Source organism: Gopherus flavomarginatus, chromosome 1 (assembly GCF_025201925.1).
Source record: "Gopherus flavomarginatus isolate rGopFla2 chromosome 1, rGopFla2.mat.asm, whole genome shotgun sequence".
Taxonomy (NCBI): Eukaryota; Metazoa; Chordata; order Testudines; family Testudinidae; genus Gopherus; species Gopherus flavomarginatus.
In genome coordinates, this window is record NC_066617.1 from 242,628,368 (window position 1) to 242,649,092 (window position 20,725).

General features: G+C 40.7%; 1 protein-coding gene across 3 annotated transcripts in view; it reads left to right on the top strand.

The window, feature by feature from the left end:
- Nucleotides 1-19,467, top strand: part of MXRA5 (matrix remodeling associated 5) — a 36,863-nt gene extending 17,396 nt beyond the window's left edge. For 2 of the 3 annotated variants that reach the window (XM_050933028.1, XM_050933038.1), the window contains exons 3-7: nt 2,028-2,157; nt 2,383-2,773; nt 5,844-10,961; nt 12,350-13,250; nt 16,811-19,467. In XM_050933028.1, the coding sequence (XP_050788985.1) occupies nt 2,028-2,157; nt 2,383-2,773; nt 5,844-10,961; nt 12,350-13,250; nt 16,811-18,719 (8,449 nt within the window). In that variant the 3' untranslated portion in view covers nt 18,720-19,467. The remainder of the gene's footprint in view (nt 1-2,027; nt 2,158-2,382; nt 2,774-5,843; nt 10,962-12,349; nt 13,251-16,810) is intronic. The other variant, XM_050933048.1, reaches the window with a different exon arrangement.
- The last annotated feature ends 1,258 nt before the right edge of the window (nt 19,468-20,725 follow it).

Below are 20,725 nucleotides of genomic sequence, written 5' to 3' on the forward strand. Positions count from 1 at the left end.
CAAGATGCATGCACAACATATGGTCCCAATATCTGTATTTGTTCAAGTCTCATCCCTTTCCTTCTCCTTACTTCTCAGCATTTCTTATGTTTGTCCAATTTTAAGTTCTCCAGAGCAGGGGTCATATCTTTTTATTTCTACAAATTTCCATGTAAAACCCTGGTGTTAGACAAATGTTTAATAATAATATGATTCATCTGATCTTTGTAATGGCATTTTCTATTAAAAACTGTTACAGGCACACCGAGCTAAATTTTTCATCGTCTTCTAAATTGAGTTTTCAGACAGTGCACCCATTAAAACAGTGAATTGTACATGCAGAGTCCATATGTACAAGCACAAAATAGTTAAGTATATGTGCAAAAGGGTACTTGGCTATACAAATATACATTTGTGTAAGCAGTTATTTGTTTCATGCCCACAGAATGTGTTTCTCTTGCATTATTAGTTATTTGTGCACACACTTTTTGTGGGCAAAACTCAGGCACTCCTGGCTGAAAATTTGGCCCTTTAGATCAAGAATACACTTTTGAAAAGCACTTATGTGACTTATGAGGCCCAAGATCCATTTTCAAAAGTGTTTTAGGTACTTGAGTCATATTTTAATCTGGACATTGATTTCAGTGGCAGTTAGGCAACTCAATTTCTTTAGGTGCTTTTCAAAATCCCACATGGACACCTATCTGCATCTTTAAGCACCTAAACACCTTTAAAAGTTGAGCCCTAAGTCACTGTTGAAAATGGGACATTATAATCCATTTAATCATTTCTGAAAACGTTAACCCAGCAGATAAGTTTTTCTTATAAAAGTGGCTTATTCAATGATGGTAGCATTACACTGGTCTTTGCTATACTTTAAAGTTAGCTTTTCAGTAGTGCAAATAGTGTTTATGCTAGGGAGTAAAGTTTATGCATGTTTGTTGTTGCATGTGTTTTCAGACTGGAAAATGTTCTTCATAAGTATCATTAAAACAATAGATTTAGGAAGAAAACATTTTCCAAATGGAAATGGATGATTTTGAAATCAAGAAATAGAAGGTACAAAACAGATAATTAATTTGCCATCTATAAAAGGACTAAAAATGTCTTTTAAAAAGCCTGAAATCTTTAGCAAATTCATCAAGACCATACATCTCAGTATCTAAATGTATCACCTCCATGCTCCTGATATTCTGCTTTTCCTGAAAAATAATGTATCACAGCAGTAGAAAGAATGAAAAATCCAATTTTAAAACTTGGGTGCCTAATTTAGAGTTCCTGGTGCTCAGGTCAGCACTGGATATTCCTGCATTTGGCATTTGTGTGCCCAAATGCAGAACCGGATATCCTAATTTAAGGCACCCAAGTTGGCAAATGGAGCCTGATTTGTCAGTTCAAAAAGCTGAAATGAGTTGTTTTCAAATAGCAAATTCTGTCTCCCTTACTTCTCAAAAGAAAGCTCAAAAAATTTTGTGACTGGAAGATGAGTATCTGGATTTTATGTCAGTAGTTAAATATCCAGTAACATGTGGTAACAGTAAGGCAAGCAGTTGAGCTAGTAACTGTGGTTTTTCGATTCAGGAACTGCTTGGCAAATGTCTATTTTCAAATAGTCCGCTTCACAAAGCTTCATTTGTTTAGCGTTAGTTGCTTTGTTGGCAATCCTGCTATTGGCAATACTGCGGTAGTTTGCCAATCTCTATACTATCCTAGGCCGGCAACATGTCATTAACTTATACCATTCCCATAATAAGAATTCCATGGAAAAATATACTAACTGACATCTTTTAGAATTTAAACTCCCAGTTGCTTTTACTTTAAATTATGGCTAAACTAGCACAAACTGAATTTAACAAAACATAATGTAAATATGGGCTAAGTATACTTGGCCTTATCAAAATGTTTACTGAAACATTTGGTCCTTTAACTGCATATTTTAGGATGCATCCAATGTTTCCTAATAAGTCAGGTTCTATTAATTTAGCCTTAGCAATCCATGAGTCTGTCATGCCTGAAATATAACTGAATATGTTGTGTTTTCCCCCCAGGTTTAATAGCATACAGTCCATATCTGAAAACTCATTTTCAGGACTTACAAAACTGGAATTGCTCATGATTCATGGAAATGACATCCAAAATATACCCAATGGTGCTTTAAAAGATCTCATGTCTTTACAGGTAATACTAAGGTGTTTCTAAATATAATAAATTACAAGTTATACAATGATAAAAGACTGAAATAAGTAGGTTTTTTTAATGCTTCATTTATTGTCCAATAGGTCATCCATTTTTGTTCCAAATATATTGAAAACTTTTGAATTACATGATTAATAATATCCATTAATGGCTGATGTTATTCTGTTACTCTGCTCTCTGTTTCACTATTACGTATTTCTTTTTTAGGTATTCAAAATTAGCTACAACAAGCTGAAAGTTCTAACAAGCCAAACTTTCCAAGGACTTTCAAGCTTAATGAGATTGCACATGGACCACAACAGAATTGAATTCATCCACCCGAATGCTTTTAATGGGTTAACATCTCTGAGATTGCTCCATTTGGAAGGAAACTTACTCCAGCAGCTTCATCCCAACACATTTTCAACATTTACATTCCTGGATTATTTCAGAGTGTCAACAGTAAAACACCTCTATCTGTCTGAAAATATCATTAGGACACTGCCTGCAGGGATGTTTCAAGGAATGCCACTCCTGGAGAATCTTTACCTTCATGGGAATCCCTGGTCCTGTGACTGCAGCTTGAAATGGCTGCTGGAATGGGATAAGAAGTCTGGAGGTGAGAAAAGATCAATGATTATTATATTCATTACAGTGACAACATTCCAGTGATATGTCCTCCTTCTGCTGGGCACATGAAACCACTGGTTATTCTCTTGGCTGTACTGCTTATATATTGTGACTGCCTAAGGACTGCGCTATTTTTTCCACTATCTCGCAAACAAGAAACATTCCAAAAAGTAATGTGATGGAGAAATAATTATGAATTTCAGGCAAAAAAATCTGTGTTTATTCATGAGGGAATCATAGTCACAACTGAGTTAAAAAGCATGATTTCTAAAAATTGTAATTGGAATAAAAAGGTGGCAGAACACACTATTAATAGAGAAATAAGATCTACCCGTGGCACAGAAGCCAAGGAGCTGGCTTTGTTGCAACAAATTCAGCTGCAGTCAACACAGAGGAAATTAAAGGCCATTTCCGAGAATGGATTGGGAGGATAGTCATACCCAGGCAAACCTCATCTCAGGCAAGAAGAAAAGAAGCTCAGAAGTTGAAAGTCTTATGAGGAAGATCAAGAAGGCTGCAGCACTGGGAAGGGTCAGCTAGGTCAGGGACTCACATAAGTGTGGGATTGGGGTTATACCAACATGAAAAAGAACAGGTAGAGGACTCACAGGAGACTGTAAGAGTTGCTGTAGCTGACTGGGCATCAAGAAGGGACTATTTTTCCTCAGGGAAGTTGATGCAACTGAAGAGGTTTGGGCAGGGTTAGTGACAAGGTGTGAGGGCTGCTTTCATTGAGGTGAATCAAAAGATTTATAGCACTTGGGAGCAGGTTGAGCAGATGTAATCAATCACAGCAGATTCTGGTGGCTTAGATTTCCTCATACAGTGTGTGGCTTGTAGCACTTTGTTGAGGGTCATGTTACAGATCTTTGTGTTGTAGAACTTTATTATTATTATTATTGTGAGGGAGGGATACCTAACAGGACTAAAATGATTTTATCTTTAGCTTTGTATTTAGATAGTTTGCCTTCTAATAGTCTGATTAATTGTCCTTAACACACATCAGTAGATGTGTCAAATTATTTTAAATTGTCCCATTTCACCTGATAGATATTAGCTTTCCTCTGCACTTGCACTAATTTAGGCTCAACCACTGTGTTAAACACACTTTTCTTGCACAGTAATAGTTTGCCACAGTTTTTATTCAATTAGCTTTGTTTTCTAAATCAGCATTCTAGTGCTGGGAATTACTTTTGGATGTAGTAAGCAAGTTATTCTTGTGATTGTCAAATAGATGTAACTTTTATGTTCAGTTATTTTTGTACAAATCCTTCACTGACTTCATTAGAAGTTCTGTACATGCCAGCGTATGGGCATAAATATTGTTAAAGTGGTCATTTGAGATTTGAGGGTGCTTCCTTTTTGTGGGGCAACAACTAATTCTGGGCTGAATAAACTCTGAGGCTGAAGGAGCTTTATTTGTTTTTTAAAATATCATAATTAATAGTCTAGTTTAATTTGAATGGGGAGTGGGGGAGAGCTTTACATAAAAGGGCTGTCAAACTGAGAAACAGTCCATTGTTTAAATAAAAAAAGTTTTAAAACTCTTTCCTCTTCCTTCCTTCATCCTATTATCATCCTTTATTTTCCTTACTCATTTCACCTGTTTTATTCACCCACCCCTGCTCCCTCACTAGAAGTCTGCATGACTCTTGTACCCAGAATAATTGCAATATAGTTTGTTTACATTGAGTTTCCAAATGGAATTTGGAGGAAGCAGCTGGGATTCTACTAACCAAAATAATGTGAATACAAGTATATGGCTGAGGAGAAGGGTCTTGCTAGCCTGTATGGAGGGAAGGATCCTGACAAATAATAGGATTTCCCTTTCATAACTTCAACAGCCCTATTTTCTTTTCTGTTTGGTATTTTTCCCCTTTTTCTTCATGTAAATTGTGAAGACCGTACACAAATCAGTCAGAGCAAAGGGATTATGGCAGATAGAGTAGAAAGGTTTGCATAAATACAGTATTATTATTGAGGAATAAGCATAAAATGTTTACGTAGAACACAAACCCCAAGCCCTCACAGCGTGGGGAACTGCATAAATTAAAAAAAAGTGTTGTTTTCCCTCAATAATTATGTGTACCGTTTTACTCTGCATCCCTGATGATTCCATTTCAGCCTAATTATAAATAATCTGCTGGAACATTTCATGAATGAAGAATGTGTGCTACATTTCTCAAGTAAACTCTACAAATATTTTTTTAAAAAGTTTGTGACTGAAGACCTTTGCATGACTTGCAAAAAAACATTTAAAACTTGTTTTAAATATGCCATTTGTAAACCTAATAAAGTTTCTGTAAATATGTAATAACCAAGTAACCATTCAACTATGTTCAATATTTTCCACAGCTTGGCCTTGACTGTTTGTAATAGTCACATAACAGTCACATAAATCATAATGTTGAAAGCTTAGTGTAAGCGTTCTACAGATGTTCACCATATCCATTTGTATGCTCCCATTTTTGTCATCAATTTACAAGAGAAAATAATCTAATTTCATAGTTACCATGCTGCATAATATTGGAGACATGAAACTCCCAACTTTACAAAATCTTGTTTTTCAAATTGTTGTATTCAATAGACTTAAGTAAATAAGTACTTAGGCACAACTTATCTGCTCTGCTTAAGCAAATACTCATTTGCTTGTGTGAAAAGGTGTGCATGTTCATTTTGTGGCCACAGCACAAACACTGACGTGAAAAATTAATTTGTGCTATATAGATAACATTTTAAAAAGTGGCCTTAGATTCATCGATAACTAGGTGCCCAACTTGAGAGATGTGGGTCTGATTTTCAGAGGCTTAGAGCATTCAGACTTCCCATTAAAATCAATGAGAGCCATGGTTGCTCAGCAGCTTTGAAAATCAGGCCCTTTGTTGTATCAAGTCCAAATCTAGAAACTAAGACACCCAAAATCAGTGGCCACTTTGGAAAATTTGGCTGAAGATATGTATATTCTTACAACATTCATTTAGCTCTCTAAAAAATGCTAGAATTCTATGTCAGAATTCTGTGTTGGTCTCTAACATGTATCTTTTTTTTTTTCCTTCCAGGTGTATTAAAATGCAAGAAGGATAAAGCTTATGAAGGGGGTCAACTCTGCCCTAAGTGCACCAGCCCAAAACAACTGCAGAAACAAGATATTCAAAACTTGAAAGATCTTTCCTGTAAGAAACCTATTATACAATCCCAGTTGAAACAGAACAACAGCATTGATGAGGAGGAAGATAGGGACAATTATGAACTTCCTATGGAGGCATTTCAGCTATCTCCATGGAACATTACTCTCAATATGACTGATGAGCATGGGAACATAGTGAACTTAAACTGTGAAATCAAGAAACCAACAGACTCTGCCAAAATTCAATGGAATCAAATCAATCCTCAGGAAATTGATATCAATGCTACAGTTTCACTTGATTTTGAATGCCCAATGAAACGAGAAAACTATGAAAAATTATGGAAACTTATAGCTTATTACAGCGAAGTGCCTGTTAAATTACAAAGGGAACTCATGCTCAGCAAAGAGTCTAAAATAAGTTATGAGTACCGGCAAGATTCGGATGATGATGCCCTTTATTACACGGGTGTCAAAGCTCAAATACTTGCAGAACCTGCCTGGGTTATGCAACCGCTGATAAACATCCAATTAAATAGACACCAGAGCACAGGGCAAAAAGTGGTGCTGTCTTTTTTTACCCAGTTTTCTCAGACAATTCAGATGAAAGACATAAGGCAGCACAGACGAAGCTGGGTGATGATAGAGCAACCTCAGAACTCAAAGACAGCCCAGAGTGTTATTGAAGGCTCAGACTGTCAGCTGAGATGCAATGTGAGAGCATCAGACAGTCCTGTCATCCAGTGGGTGCTGCCAGATGGGAGTAAGCTGATAGCTCCATTTAATCAGAAAGACAGTAGGTTTTCCATCCTCAGCAGCGGCCAGTTAATGATCAAAAAAGTGGGTTACACTGATTCTGGTTTGTACCACTGTGTTGCCCAAGTGAGAGATGATGCAGACAGAATGACCTACAGAGTTTTAGTGCAGTCTCCAGTCATTCAGCCCACTGACTCTGATGTAATGAGGGTTGAAAAAAACATAGGGGACCCAATAGTTTTGCCCTGCAGTGCAATTGCCATACCAGATGCACAGCTGAGCTGGATCCTTCCAAGCAGCCATGTGCTTAATGATTTGTCAAACTCATCCAAAGGGTATGTGTCTCACAATGGCACATTGTTAATTCCAAAGAGTCATGTCAGTGACAGCGGGTATTACAGGTGTGTGGCTGTCAATCAGCAGGGATCAGATCAGTTTGCTGTTAGGGTATCAGTAAATAAGATGGTATCTGACAGATCATCCAAAAGGATAAGAATGAAGAAGCGTCCAGGTTTGAAAACCTCCGGAAAAAGAAGAGGGGAGGTGATAGAAGATGAAGGGGGATCAGGAGCAGAAGTTCCAACTGAATCCCAGCACAAAAAGAACCATCTGAAGGACCATGAAGCATCCATTAAACAAAAGAATGACCTTATGCCTGAGGTTCAGGTTAAAAAAAACAAGAAAGGCAGGAGAAAAATGAAGTTATGGAAAGGTATAGATAGAACCCCAGACAGCAATGTTGCCGAAGGTCGTCGAGTATTTGAATCTCGAAGAAGAATAAATATGTCAAACAAACAGATTAATCCACAACACTGGGCTGACATTTTGGCAAAGGTCCGTGGGAAAAATCTTCCTAAAACAACAGCAGCAGCAGTCCCTTCTTTAATGACTGCATTGCCGTCACTCATGCAAAAAGCCACTACAGCTCCGTCTCCTATGGTCAGTCCCCCCGAGATGCTTTCTCTAGAGACTGCAGCCAATGGAGAAGAGTCTTCTGCAGATGTATTACACTTGGGTGAGGACAAGATCTTCTCAGTCACTGTTTCCCCCACCATTATAGCACAAGATTTTAGCCCAGATCAAACAACTTCTGCTCAACTCACATTAATGAGCACAGAAACTGAGCCCTCCATAGAACGCCAGTCTTTAGGAACACCTGGAAGTATATACACTGTAGAACCATCCTTTGTGTGGTCTACGTACCTTACTCCAATCTCTCCAACTTTACACTCACATCACTCATATGATCAGCAGCATGCTGATGTAAAGACTGATTATTCACCAGTAGCAGAAGAAAGCATTAGCACGGTCACTAAAGAGCCCCTGGATGAACAAACAACTACCTTGCCCAATATTCAAAGCAGTTTTCACACAATGGAAAATGCAGTTACAACAACACTGTATACCACAGAGGAATCTTCTGCTTCTGCTGAGCTACCAGGGCATGCTACTGTCCTTGCAGAACCTCAGACGGTTGTAAATCTCCCTAGCATCTTGGAGACAGATGTACAGCACCGTAAAGTAGATGCAGATTCCATAAATTCCTCACCTTCTCAGGGTGATAAGATCAGCTATATAGATTTAATAGCCACTACTACTATTTCTTCTTCTGCTTCTCCATTTAAGGATTTTGTTACTAGAGAGAGCAATGTCATAAAGCATCAGCACAGGGAGGTACCTACAGATCAGACTAAAATTACAGACATTGACTTAAGCACAATCTTTCAAGTTTTCACAACATTTAATGAGGAGCCACAGACCAACAAGGATATAGAGACTCAGGTAAGAGTGTCTAGTAGCAGCTATGGGAGCTCTGAAGGAGCTGCACATGAAGATATGCTTGTTTCAAAATCAGACTCCACGTTCACTCTGGCAAGTACCATTGCTCCTCTTAAAAAAACAGAGTCAATAACAACTGCTGTTTCATTTGGCAACCTGACCACTATGGCCGAGGTTACAACTCCCTCTAGAAAGACTACTACCTCTAATACACTACTTACCCAGCATCCCAGAAGAAGACCTTATGGGAGAAGGAGATTAAGACCAAACAGAGTTCGACAAAGACCAAAACCTATTCCTTCTCCTGCTTTTACCACAGAGGAGATGCCTGTTATTCAAAAAACACCTAAAATAGAAGGTGCTACTAGAAGTTCTCCTGGGTCTGTTGTTGAGAGTGATCATAAAACTGATGCTAAAATACAAATTAAGAAACATAATCATTTAGAGATGATTTCTTCATTGGTTACAGAGGCAAATGTATTAGAGAAGTTGACCAACGTCAGAGACACAGAGGCAGGTTTTTCACTTAGGCCTACTGCTTCTCTACCTGAAACAAAACATTCATCACTTTCTAATACTGATGAAACCCAGGTACTTCCTGTGACTACAGCTATCACAACTGCTTCATCATATGGTGGACTTAACACAGTCTCTGTTACAGAGTTACATTTGTCCCAAGAACCAGATCAGAAGACAACCTCAACGTACCATACACTAGTTAATATGTCTGAAGAAAATGTCATTAAAACAAGTTATGAAGTTACAGATGGTAAGGCACAAAAAACAAGCAGTTCAGTCTCCACTGAGTACATTAATAGCTTGCTTAGCCCTGGTTATTCAGTAACTCCAGAAATTCGAAAAGATTCCATTCCTCTTGGATCAAAAGTTGGAGAGAATGGAATCAGCCCAGGAGTATTTCGGCCAATACCTCCCACTGTGCTGCATTCAAGTGCTCCTGTTGGCACAGTGGAAAGTTTTAAGGACCTGTCAATTTCAGATGAACTTCAGAAGCCTTCAAAATCTTTAAAAACAGCTACAGTAACCACACCACCTCAACCAACAGAAATTGTGACTGTATCCTTTCCCTTCAGCACAACAAGATCTGAACCTTTCACACCTATAGAAACCAGGAAACCAATTATTGTTCCTGTACAAACTTGGACAAAAACAGTATCATCTTCCTGGGACAAGAAGGAAACCAACTCTCATGCATTTGATCATGATCAAATTGCTATATACACAACTGAAAAACCTGAATCTCCAGTTGCAACCATTGACTTTGTTCCATTTACAAAATCTGATGCTCCTCCCCCATCAGTTTCAAGCACTTTACATTTGTCTGTTCATTCTTCTACCAAGCAAAATACCACATTCAATCAAGTAAGATTTCCAGAGACCAAAGGAGTTGAAATTGATGATACAACAATCACACACAGCACAAGACAAAACGTATTTTCCACATCTTATTCAAACCAAAACAGGATTAAAGAACAACACAAACAAGAGCAATTTAAAGAGACATTTGGTCTCATTAGATCTAACAATAGTTTATTGTTAAATCCAAACTTTCCCCATCAGTCAGCTGGAATGGTACCGATCTTTAACAAACAACCGGCTTTAGCAACTCCAAAGCATATTCCAGTGAGAGGGACAAAGAGGCCACCATATCTCATAATACAAGGATCATTTCATCATTTTATAACTCAACGGCCCCTCCACTATACCAACAAACCAGAGATAACAGCATATGCTGCACATACGACACAGGACAGAAAAAGCTATGCTCCTCAAACAGAGCCAACCACTACAACGACAGCCACTCCATTATACAGACCTATCCCACTTGCTCCGGGTAGATTTGGCAATCAGGGACAAAACAGATACAATGTTCACTCCAGAGTTTTTGGCAATAACTATATTCCTGATAACAGAGGCACAGTTGGGAGACTACCGAGTCAAGGAATCCCATATTACCCCAACCCTGGAATCTCCTTTGTCTTCAATAGAACCAGAACATTTTCAAACTTAGGAGTGAATCCTAAACCAATGATACCTAGTCCACTTCCCCCAGTAAATACAAATGACAGGAAAGCCATCCAAGTCTCATCTGCTGGGATTACAATGCAAGGCACTGTTCTAAAGGCCACAGCTGTTCCAGTAGCTCCATTGTTCCACAACTCAAGTATCACACCGCCAGCCACAACTACTTTGAAGAGCACTCTTCCATCATTCATCTCTCAAAGCATCAGACCTCAAATATCCTCTAACATTCAGTCCTTCAAAAGTGTCCATTATAATAATCAAAAAGTCCCATCTGTGCCTAAACTGGGAGGAATTATGCCAAATAATTCTAGTGTAATTCAACTTTCAACTAACTTCAGGGCACATGGTGAAAGACCTAAAATTACCACGAAAGGTCCTCAGAGCTTATCCATCCTTGCTGAAACAGATGCTGTTATCCCGTGTGATGTAGTAGGAGAACCCAAGCCCTTTGTTACTTGGACAAAAGTCTCCACAGGTAAGTTAGTTAAATATTTGATCTGCCATATAGCTGTAAAAGGGGACACATACAGTATCTTCCATATTAAAACAAATACAATAGTATTGTACAGTAATGATCCAAAACACTATATAACACTTTTATCCATGTTAATAGTTTGGACCACTGGGGTATGTTAATCTTTTTTAAGGCTGCAAATGGATATGAGAAAAACTTTCACTGTCTGCTACTCTGAAATAAAAATGACTTTTAGGTCCTTTGCTAAAAGGCAGGGCTGGCGCTTCCATGTAGGCGACATAGGCGGTCGCCTAGGGCACCAGGATTTGGGAGGGCGGCATTTTGCAGCTCTTGGCGGCAATTCAGCAGCGGGGGATCCTTCCGCGCGCTGGGTCTTCGGCGGCAATTCTGTGGCGGGTCCTTCACTCGCTCCAGGACCCGCCTCTGAAGTGCCCCGAAGACCGAGAGCGCGGAAGGACCCCCGCCCCCGCCGCAGAATTGCCAGCAACCGGGAGCGCGGGAAGGACCCCCGCCTAGGCAGGGCCGGCTTCAGGCCCCAGCAGGGCACTCTGCCAGTTGCCGGGAGGGCAGCAGGCAGCTTCAGTGGACCTCCCGCAGGCATGCCTGTGGAGGGTCCGCTGGTCCCGCGGCTCTGGTGGAGCATCCGCAGGCACGCCACGCTTGGGGCGGCGAAATGGCTAGAGCCGGCCCTGCGCCTAGGGTGCCAAAAACCCTGACGCCGGTTCTGCTAAAAGGTACTCTAAGTGCTTGATCCAAAATCAATGCTTTATTGCCCTTTGATTCCATCTGTCAATGCACTATAATTTTTAACATTAAAAGTTACTCCCACTAAAAATGTAAAATGCAGGGGGAGGAAGGAAATGTATCAAAAGAAGACGCTTGGTATTTAAGAGATCCGGGCATCCAAGTGTGCATGTTCTCCTAGACTGGAATTTATGCAAGAGGAGCCTAGGGGAACTGATTAGTTAGGAGAGTGCTTCAGAGTTCTTTGTTATATGTCTAGGTATATCAGTAAAATGTTTCTGGAAATCATGTGAGAGGTTAATTGACCCCCCCAAAGCATTAAGAGTATATTGTACTCTGAGAACCTTTTTCCACTGTTTTTAAGTCTTGGACTTATTGGATGGTTAGGTTGGACAACAAAAACTCCAGGGCCAAATTCTTAAACTAAAGCCACAGGAATATATCAGAAGGCAAATATCAGATTTTGCCCATATAGATCATTCTTACTGGGGAGTCTGTTATCCCCTTCATCTTCACTCCTAGCTTCTACTTTATTATTGTTAATATGCAGTAAATAGAGACTTTCCATAAATGTCTTTCAGTGCAATGTTGTCTGTTTTAAGAACAAACTCTCCAGTTTTCTTTCTTTTGTCCTATCCTCCAAGGAGCTCTGATGACAGCAAACACAAGGATACAACGGTTTGAAGTCTTGAAAAATGGCACATTCATTATCCGAAATGTTCAACTCCAGGACCGTGGGCAGTACTTGTGCACTGCTCAGAACCTGCATGGTGTCGATAAAATGATTGTCCTGTTAACAGTGACAGCCCAGCAGCCCAAAATGTTAGTTTCCCGCTACCGAGATGCCACTGTTTATTTTGGAGACACAGTGGCAATGGAATGCCAGGCCAATGGGATCCCAAACCCACATATTTCATGGATTTTACCTGATAGGAAGATATTGCAGACAATAACCACCACTGAGAGCAGGATAATGCTCCATGAAAATAGAACTTTGTCTATCAAGGAGGTGACGTTTTCAGACCGTGGAGTGTACAAGTGCATAGCTAGCAACACTGCAGGAGCGGACAGCATAGCTGTGAGGCTTCACATTGCGGCATTACCCCCAATGATCCATCAGGAAAAACAGGAGAATATTTCCTTGCCCTTTGGTCACAACATTCACATTCACTGCACTGCCAAAGCAGCACCCCTCCCTAGCATCCGCTGGGTGCTCTTTGATGGCACCCAGATCCGACCCTCCCAGTTTGTCAATGGGAATTTATTTGTCTTCCCCAATGGAACACTTTACATACGGAACGTCTCCCATAAGGACAGTGGGAGCTATGAGTGCATCGCGGCTAACATGGTGGGGGCAGCTAGGAGAACGGTTCAGCTCTATATGAAGAAGCAGTCATCAAATGCCAAGATCACTTGGAGCTCTCCGCAAAGATCAGATGTAACCTACGGCAGCACCCTGCATCTGGACTGCAGTGCTTCTGGGGATCCCTGGCCCCAGATATTATGGAGGCTGCCTTCCAAAAGGATGATTGATTCTCTGCACAGGTAGATTGCTATTCATTGTGGCCTGCTTAAATTATTCTTCCAATGAGGCTAATGCAAAGCCCATTGAAATAAAGAGGAGTATTGTTATTGACTTGATTTGATAGGAGAAGAGTCCAAAGCAAAAGCTATTTTAAAATAATGACACTAATAAAATGGAAAAAAAATCCAATTTAAATCTATTACGGTCACACTGCCAGGGTAGTAAAGAACCAGGCTGTAAAAGATTTTGATTAGCGCCCTATCAAATTAATGGCCATGCAAAACACATCATGGACCATGAAATCTGGTCTCCCCTGGTGAAATTTGGTCTTTTGTTTGCTTTTACCTTATACCAGGGATCGGCAGCCTTTGGCATGTAGCCCCTCAGGTAAATCCGCTGGAGGGCCAGGATGGTTTGTTTACCTGCAGCATCTGCAGGTTCGGCCGATTACAGCTCCCACTGGCCACATTTTGCCATTCCAGGCCAATGGGGGCTGTGCGAAGCAGCGGTCAGCACATCCGTCGGCCTGCGCTGCTTCCCCACAGCCCCTATTGGCCTGGAATGGTGAACCACGGCCAGTGGGAGCTGCAATCGGACGAACCTGCGGACGCTGCAGGTAAACAAACCGTCCTGACCAGCCAGCAGATTTTTCTGATGGGTCACGTGCCAAAGGTTGCCAATCTGTGCCTTATACTATACATATTTCATGGGGAGACCAGCGTTCTTCAAACTGAGGGTTCTGACCCAAAACCAAATTACAGGGTGAGTCGCAAGGTTATTTCAGGAGGGTTGCAGTATTGCCACCCTTGCTTCTGCACTGTGTTCAGAGCTGAATGGCCAGAGAGCAGTGGCTGTTGGCCGAGCACCTAGCTCTGAAGGCAGCGCCCCGCCAGCAGTAGTGCAGAAATACTGGTGGCAATATCATACCCTGCCACCCTTATTTCTAAGCTGCTACCTTCAGAGCCTGGCGGCTGGAGAATCGTGGCTGCTCTCCAAGGGCCCAGCTCTGAAGGCAGCAGCTCTGAAGTAAAGGTATCAACTGCTGGCAGTGGCTCTGCCTTCAGAGCTGGGATCCTCGTTATCCAGCTACCCAGCTCTAACAGCAGTGCCACCACCAGCAGCAGCGCAGAAGTAAAGGTGGCAGTACTGGAACATTCCCTACAATAACCTTGAGACCCCCACACAACTCCTGTTTGGGTCAGGACCCCTACAATTACAACTCCATAAAATTTCAGATTTAAATATCTGAAATCATGAAATTTACGATTTTTAAAATCATATGACCATGAAATTGAGCAAAATGGATTCTGAATTTGGTAGGGCCCTATCTGTGATATAGGTGACTCTGGGGTCGTACAGCATTTCAGTGGCATCTAATTGCATACCTGGAATTTGCCTAGTACTGCAGAGACACCTGTCTGTCAAAGAAACGTCCTTCCTCTTGGGAAATGAGAGACTGATTGTTTTGGGGGGACTGTTATGAAATGGTTCTTTTGGGGGGGATCCAGTGTGTCACTATTGTATAAGATTACGACAGACTAAATGGAGCATTCTTAACTCCTTTATGAAAAATATAGATCTTTCCCAAATATTATATGTAATATTATTATTTAAAACATATTACAGGTTCAGGAAAAAATAATTAGGATGTTAAATCTAGGTTCATCTTTACAAAACTGGCAACTTTTCCTGGTATTGAAAATATATGGTGTAATGATAGGTTAAAAATCACTGAAAATGTCTAGTCTGGTACATATGAACATGTATAGGCCTAGCTGAGTGCCCATAACTTTGGTCAAGCTAAAAAGGAGCCATGGATGATCAGAACTTCTGTAAATCAGTTCATTTATATCCATTACACTAATTCTTATGCTTGCACAATACTTCTTTTCCAGCTAGTCCTAGGTATGTCATTTAAAATTTTGGGGTTTTGGAAGTTATTTTCATTTTGCTATGGAACCTTTTTGCTATGAGACCGTTTGAACTTTTTTTGCAAAAAAATAGAAGAGAAACTCACCCCAGAATAGCCAGTACCCAGTATTTGGAGCACTCACTTGGGAGGGGGGAGATTCCATTTTGAGTCCCTGCTCCAAATCAGGTAGTGCAGGAACATTCCAGGCAAGTGTCCTAACCACCAGCCTATAGAGTCTGTCTCTCTTACTCTCCGTCCCCCCGTTGGAGCCTTTCCACTTTATATGAATAAATAACTATTCATTGAATCAGAGAGAGAGAATGACTCTATGCAGGACACTTACATGACAGACCCATCTTCAAGCCCGAGTGTGAATCAGGGAGAACAGAGATTTCAACCTGGGTCTTTTACATCCTGAGTGAGTATCCCAACCAATTGGCTATTCTGGGTCTCTGAACATTACGTGGAGGGAGGTGTATACAATGACTTCATTTACTTCATTTTCCTGTTCTGCTCTGTCCCTCTTCCCCTCCCCCAATCAGATGAGCCCCATTCTACTGTAAGCCATTACATTTTGTCTGTTTGACCCATTGAATAGAAATGATCTTAGCACAATTTCAGTGCTGAAGAAATAAAACCTCCCTCAATTATTTATTTAAATAAGTACAGTCATTCTAGCACGAATAATGGCTTGTAACTAGACCTGTGCAAATACAACTCTACGTAGGTTCTTATAAGATAAATCTCCCTTTAATGCTCATGGAATCAAACCACACTACCACTATAATAATCACTCTCACAATTTGCAATAAATACCACTGATATGTCTTCCCCAAAACATAAATTTTCCACACAGATATGTAAAATGCCACTCAATCATTCACTGAGGTCCATAGACAGAATGATGAGAGAGATTTTTTCTATTTACATGCTTGCTGCCTGATAATGCCAGATTATTTGCCAACAGCATTCCTGATTAATGAACAAGTTCATCATGGTTTATTTCATGATGACATATTTAATATTTGGGCTGGCTGTGAGTATTATCCACAATACATTTTTATACCTTTTAGCTATAGCAACAAAATGGCATTTTGTATAGTCTGTGTAACAATAATTCCATCCTCCCCTTAGCCATCATAAGATCCATTATAAGGTGATTAATTTTGTGTACAAATATATAACTCTGTTTAAAATTTACTCCGTGAAATTGTTCTGAAAGTTTAAAAAAGTTGTATGGGAATCCATAGGAAGTAATACATTTTGGTTCATAATTAACTTGAGTATAATATTCCATTCTCCCCATAGTTAGGGTATGTAGATGCATGTATATATAAATTAAAGTTCAGTGTTACCATGTCTGAATATTATTGAGTATGGTAGATGTACTCTACATTAAAGAGTAATAGAATAAATCAAAAATCCTTAACTCAGTAGATTAGTACATTTAAGTTCAGAGAAGAATTGTTTAGTTGCAAGTGAACAGAATTATTTTTGTATTTTCTTTCCAGTGAAAAATGGTAAAAATTTCTAGTATATTCTAATTACCTAGCTATAGCAACACTGCTATTTTTAATGAGGTTTTCTGTGAGTTACAGTAAATAATAAAATAAATAAAATACTGATTTTGCAGCTCATATCACATTTTCTTTTCTTTCCCCAAATTAGCTTGGAGACCAGAATCAAGGTGTTTGGCAACGGGACTTTGGTTGTCCATGCAGTCACGGATAAGGATGCAGGAGACTATCTGTGTATGGCCCGCAATAAGATTGGAGATGACTATGTAGTTCTCAAAGTGAACGTGATGATGAGACCTGCCAAAATAGAACACAAGAATGAGAATAACCACAAGGTTATGTATGGTGGGAACTTGAAAGTTGACTGTGTAGCCACTGGTCTGCCAAACCCCGAGATCTCCTGGGGCCTCCCTGATGGCAGCATGATTAACACCTTCATGCAGTCAGACGACAGTGGAAACCGAGCAAAGAGATACGTGGTCTTTAACAATGGAACACTGTATTTCAATGATGTGGGGCTGAGAGAGGAAGGGGACTACACCTGTTATGCTGAGAACCAAATTGGGAAGGATGAGATGAGAATACGGGTCAAAGTGCTGGCTGAGCCTGCAACGATCAGAAACAAAACCTACTCTGTTATTAATGTACCCTATGGAGACGTGGTCACTGTGCCTTGTGAAGCCAAAGGCGAGCCCACCCCCAGGGTGATATGGCTCTCTCCAACCAATAGGCCCATTCCTTTCCTGTCTGACAAATATCAAGTGTATGGGGATGGCACCCTCCTCATCCAAAAGGCCCAGAGATCTGACAGCGGCAATTATACTTGTGTGGTGCGGAACAGTGCTGGGGAAGACAGGAAAATAGTCTGGATCCAAGTCAATGTTCAGCCTCCCAGAATCAATGGGCATCCCAACCCAATCACATCTGTGAGAGAGACAGCCATGAAGGAGAGTCGGAAACTTATTGACTGTAAAGCTGAAGGCATCCCAGCTCCACGGATCTTATGGGCTTTCCCAGAAGGAGTGATCCTGCCTTCTCCCTACTATGGGAACAGAATTACTGTGCACCGCAATGGCACCCTGGACATCAGGGAGGTGAGGCAGACAGACTCAGTGCAGCTAGTGTGCATCGGGCGGAATGAAGGGGGAGAGGCTCGGCTGATTGTACAACTCCTGGTCACAGATCATTTGGAGAAACCCACCTTCAGGGACCCAGTCAATGAAAGGATCACTGCCACGGCTGGGCACAGTATCAATCTGAACTGCTCAGTGCACGGGAACCCTGAGCCCAGCACGTCTTGGATCCTTCCCAATGGCACTGAGCTGCAGAGCGGCAGCCACTTGCAGAGATTCTACCACAAGAGGGATGGGAAATTGCACATCAGTGGCCTCTCTGCAGTGGATGCTGGGACTTATCGCTGCACGGCCAGGAACCCAGGTGGCTACACGGAGAGGTTGGTCTTCCTGAAGGTAGGTCTCAAGCCAGAAATCAGCAACCAGTACAACAACCTGGTGAGCATCATCAATGGAGAGACTTTGCAGCTCCACTGCATCACCCAGCCAAACCCCCGAGCACACATTTCCTGGACACTGCCCAATGGGATGGTACTAGATGGCCCTCAAGCCATGGGTCGCTTCTCCCTCCTAGAGAACGGCTCGCTCACTGTGCGCAATGCCTCTGTATTTGACAGGGGCACCTACCTGTGCAAGGCAGTGACAGAGTATGGCACCTCTATTATGAATGTCCCAGTCATAGTGATAGCCTATCCACCTCGGATCACTAGTGAGCCAGCACCAGTCGTCTACGCCAGGCCTGGCAATGCAGTTAAGCTGAACTGCATGGCCATTGGGATTCCTAAAGCAGAAATAACATGGGAGCTCCCAGACAAATCGCATCTGACAACAGGAGCTCAGTCCCGTCTGTATGGTAACAAATTCCTTCACCCTCAGGGGTCATTAATCATCCAGCAATCTACACAAAGGGATGCAGGCTTCTACAAATGCACTGCTAAAAATATACTGGGCAGCGATTCAAAAACAACTTATATTCACATATTCTAAAGTTCAGACAAACTCCTTTGACTAGACACAAATGCCCAGTCACTGCCAAGCAAGTGCAGCAGGAAAGTACTGTTTGTAAGCAAAGCCAGAGACACAAAGGGCACAAAAGTGGGATTTTAATTCTCATTTTCATGAGCAGTACATCACTGCTTTTGTAATGACCATGATCCTGCAGCAGAAAGAGACAGCGAAAATACTTAAATGAGGGGGCTAACACAATTGTTTACATGATGTAACGTAATTTCTCATGGCATTCCATAGCACCTGAGACCTAATGTACTGTACACATACCTGTTGATATTCCAAAGCTATGCCTTGGCTTAACAAGCACTTTAAAAATACCAAAGAAGTATTAACTGTAATAAGTGAGCTACAGTGATACAAGTGCTTTATTATATTGTAGGAAAGACATCAGGTTTTTTATCCCCTGCGGTGCATTTCATAACCTAGCCTTATAGAATATGATTACTAACCTTTCTATTAATTCTTCTATCTGCTATTCCAGATCAAAGATTAATTTAGCAAATAAGAGTGATCTATTTCTAATCAAGGACATTCAGACTGTAATGAATGAACCTTTTCCAGCCAGTAAGGATGCTCCAGTTGAATTCAATTATTATATGTTTTATATATATTTTTAAACCAGACTATGAGACTAGAAAGAACAACAATGATTTCTCTCATTTTATAAATTATTGGTCTTTACAAGACTCTGATACGTTACTGTATTTTATATTGTTAATGTCAGTATACTGTACATTTTATAATAAAAAGTATTTTCCAACCAACTTTTTTTCATGTTTTCATGGTAATTCAGACAAATGCTAGCTGAAGACAACGTAATTAGTATGAAGTAAAATGAGAAAATATAACAGATCGTTAGATATCATCTTCATCCTACTGAATATCATTTCTGAAACCTGGCTGGCAACCTCCCATGCACCCCATCATGGTCGAGGGTCAAGCTATAGGCAGCCTGATTCACTTTCCCCTCCTGAACTGTTCAAATAAAACTCCCCTTTAAGCTTTTTCTTGGTCAAAACTAGCCATCCTTGGGGACTAGGTTTATTAATATAAAATAAAACTGCAGATAAAACTCAATCTCTACAGTCCATTTATAAAACCACACAGTACAAGGTTTCTCTTCCTCTGCCCAGGCCTTCCTGCCTGAGGCCTTTGCATTCTCTCCTTTGCTTGGACAGGAGCTCTTTCAGGCCCCCCTGCCTGAGGCAACTTCTCTGGTCTTAGGGTCTTCCCTGCAGGAGCCTTTCATCACTCTCTGCAGACTCTGCCACAGCTTCCTGAGCCACTCTCTTCACTGCAGCCACCTGCTGCCCTTTATAGGGAAGTACCTGATTTAACCCAGGTGTCCTTCATTCTGTAGTCAGGATTGGCTAGCATCAGACCTACACCCATTAAGGGGTGAGCTGTCCTGCTACAGTTTTGTAACAGCTAACATGGAATTCCTGCCCCATATCTTTCAGATATGTTTTCATGTTCAAAATCTTTTACTCTGAATCAAATATGGGATTATTTAATAGTGTGATGTCCCCATTTGATTTACCCAGATTTTGAATACCACAGCCACCGTTAGAGTAGCAAGTAAAACGTTGACTCTGAGGAATAGAAGGATAATCCATATCAGGTCATCAGCTATGATTTTTGATCTCCTAAAGGCAGATTTGGGGAAATTCAGTGAATTTAGTTACAGAAGTCAACTGAATTGAAGAGCTCAAGAGCTTAAATATGGAGGAGGCTTGGAATTTCCTCAAATCAACTATAAAAAAACAATCTGAAATTTGCATCCCAAGCAAAGGAATAAAATTGTAAGGAAAGGTCCCAGCCCCAACCAATCCAAAAGATTATTAGGAGTTGACAGAGACACTATAGGGAATGGAAAAAGTGGTTGATTAACAAAGAAAGTAACATCATGGAGGTTAAACAATGTAGGAATAAAGTGAGAATTGCTAAAAGTCAAGATGAATTAGCTCTTGCCAAACAATTTA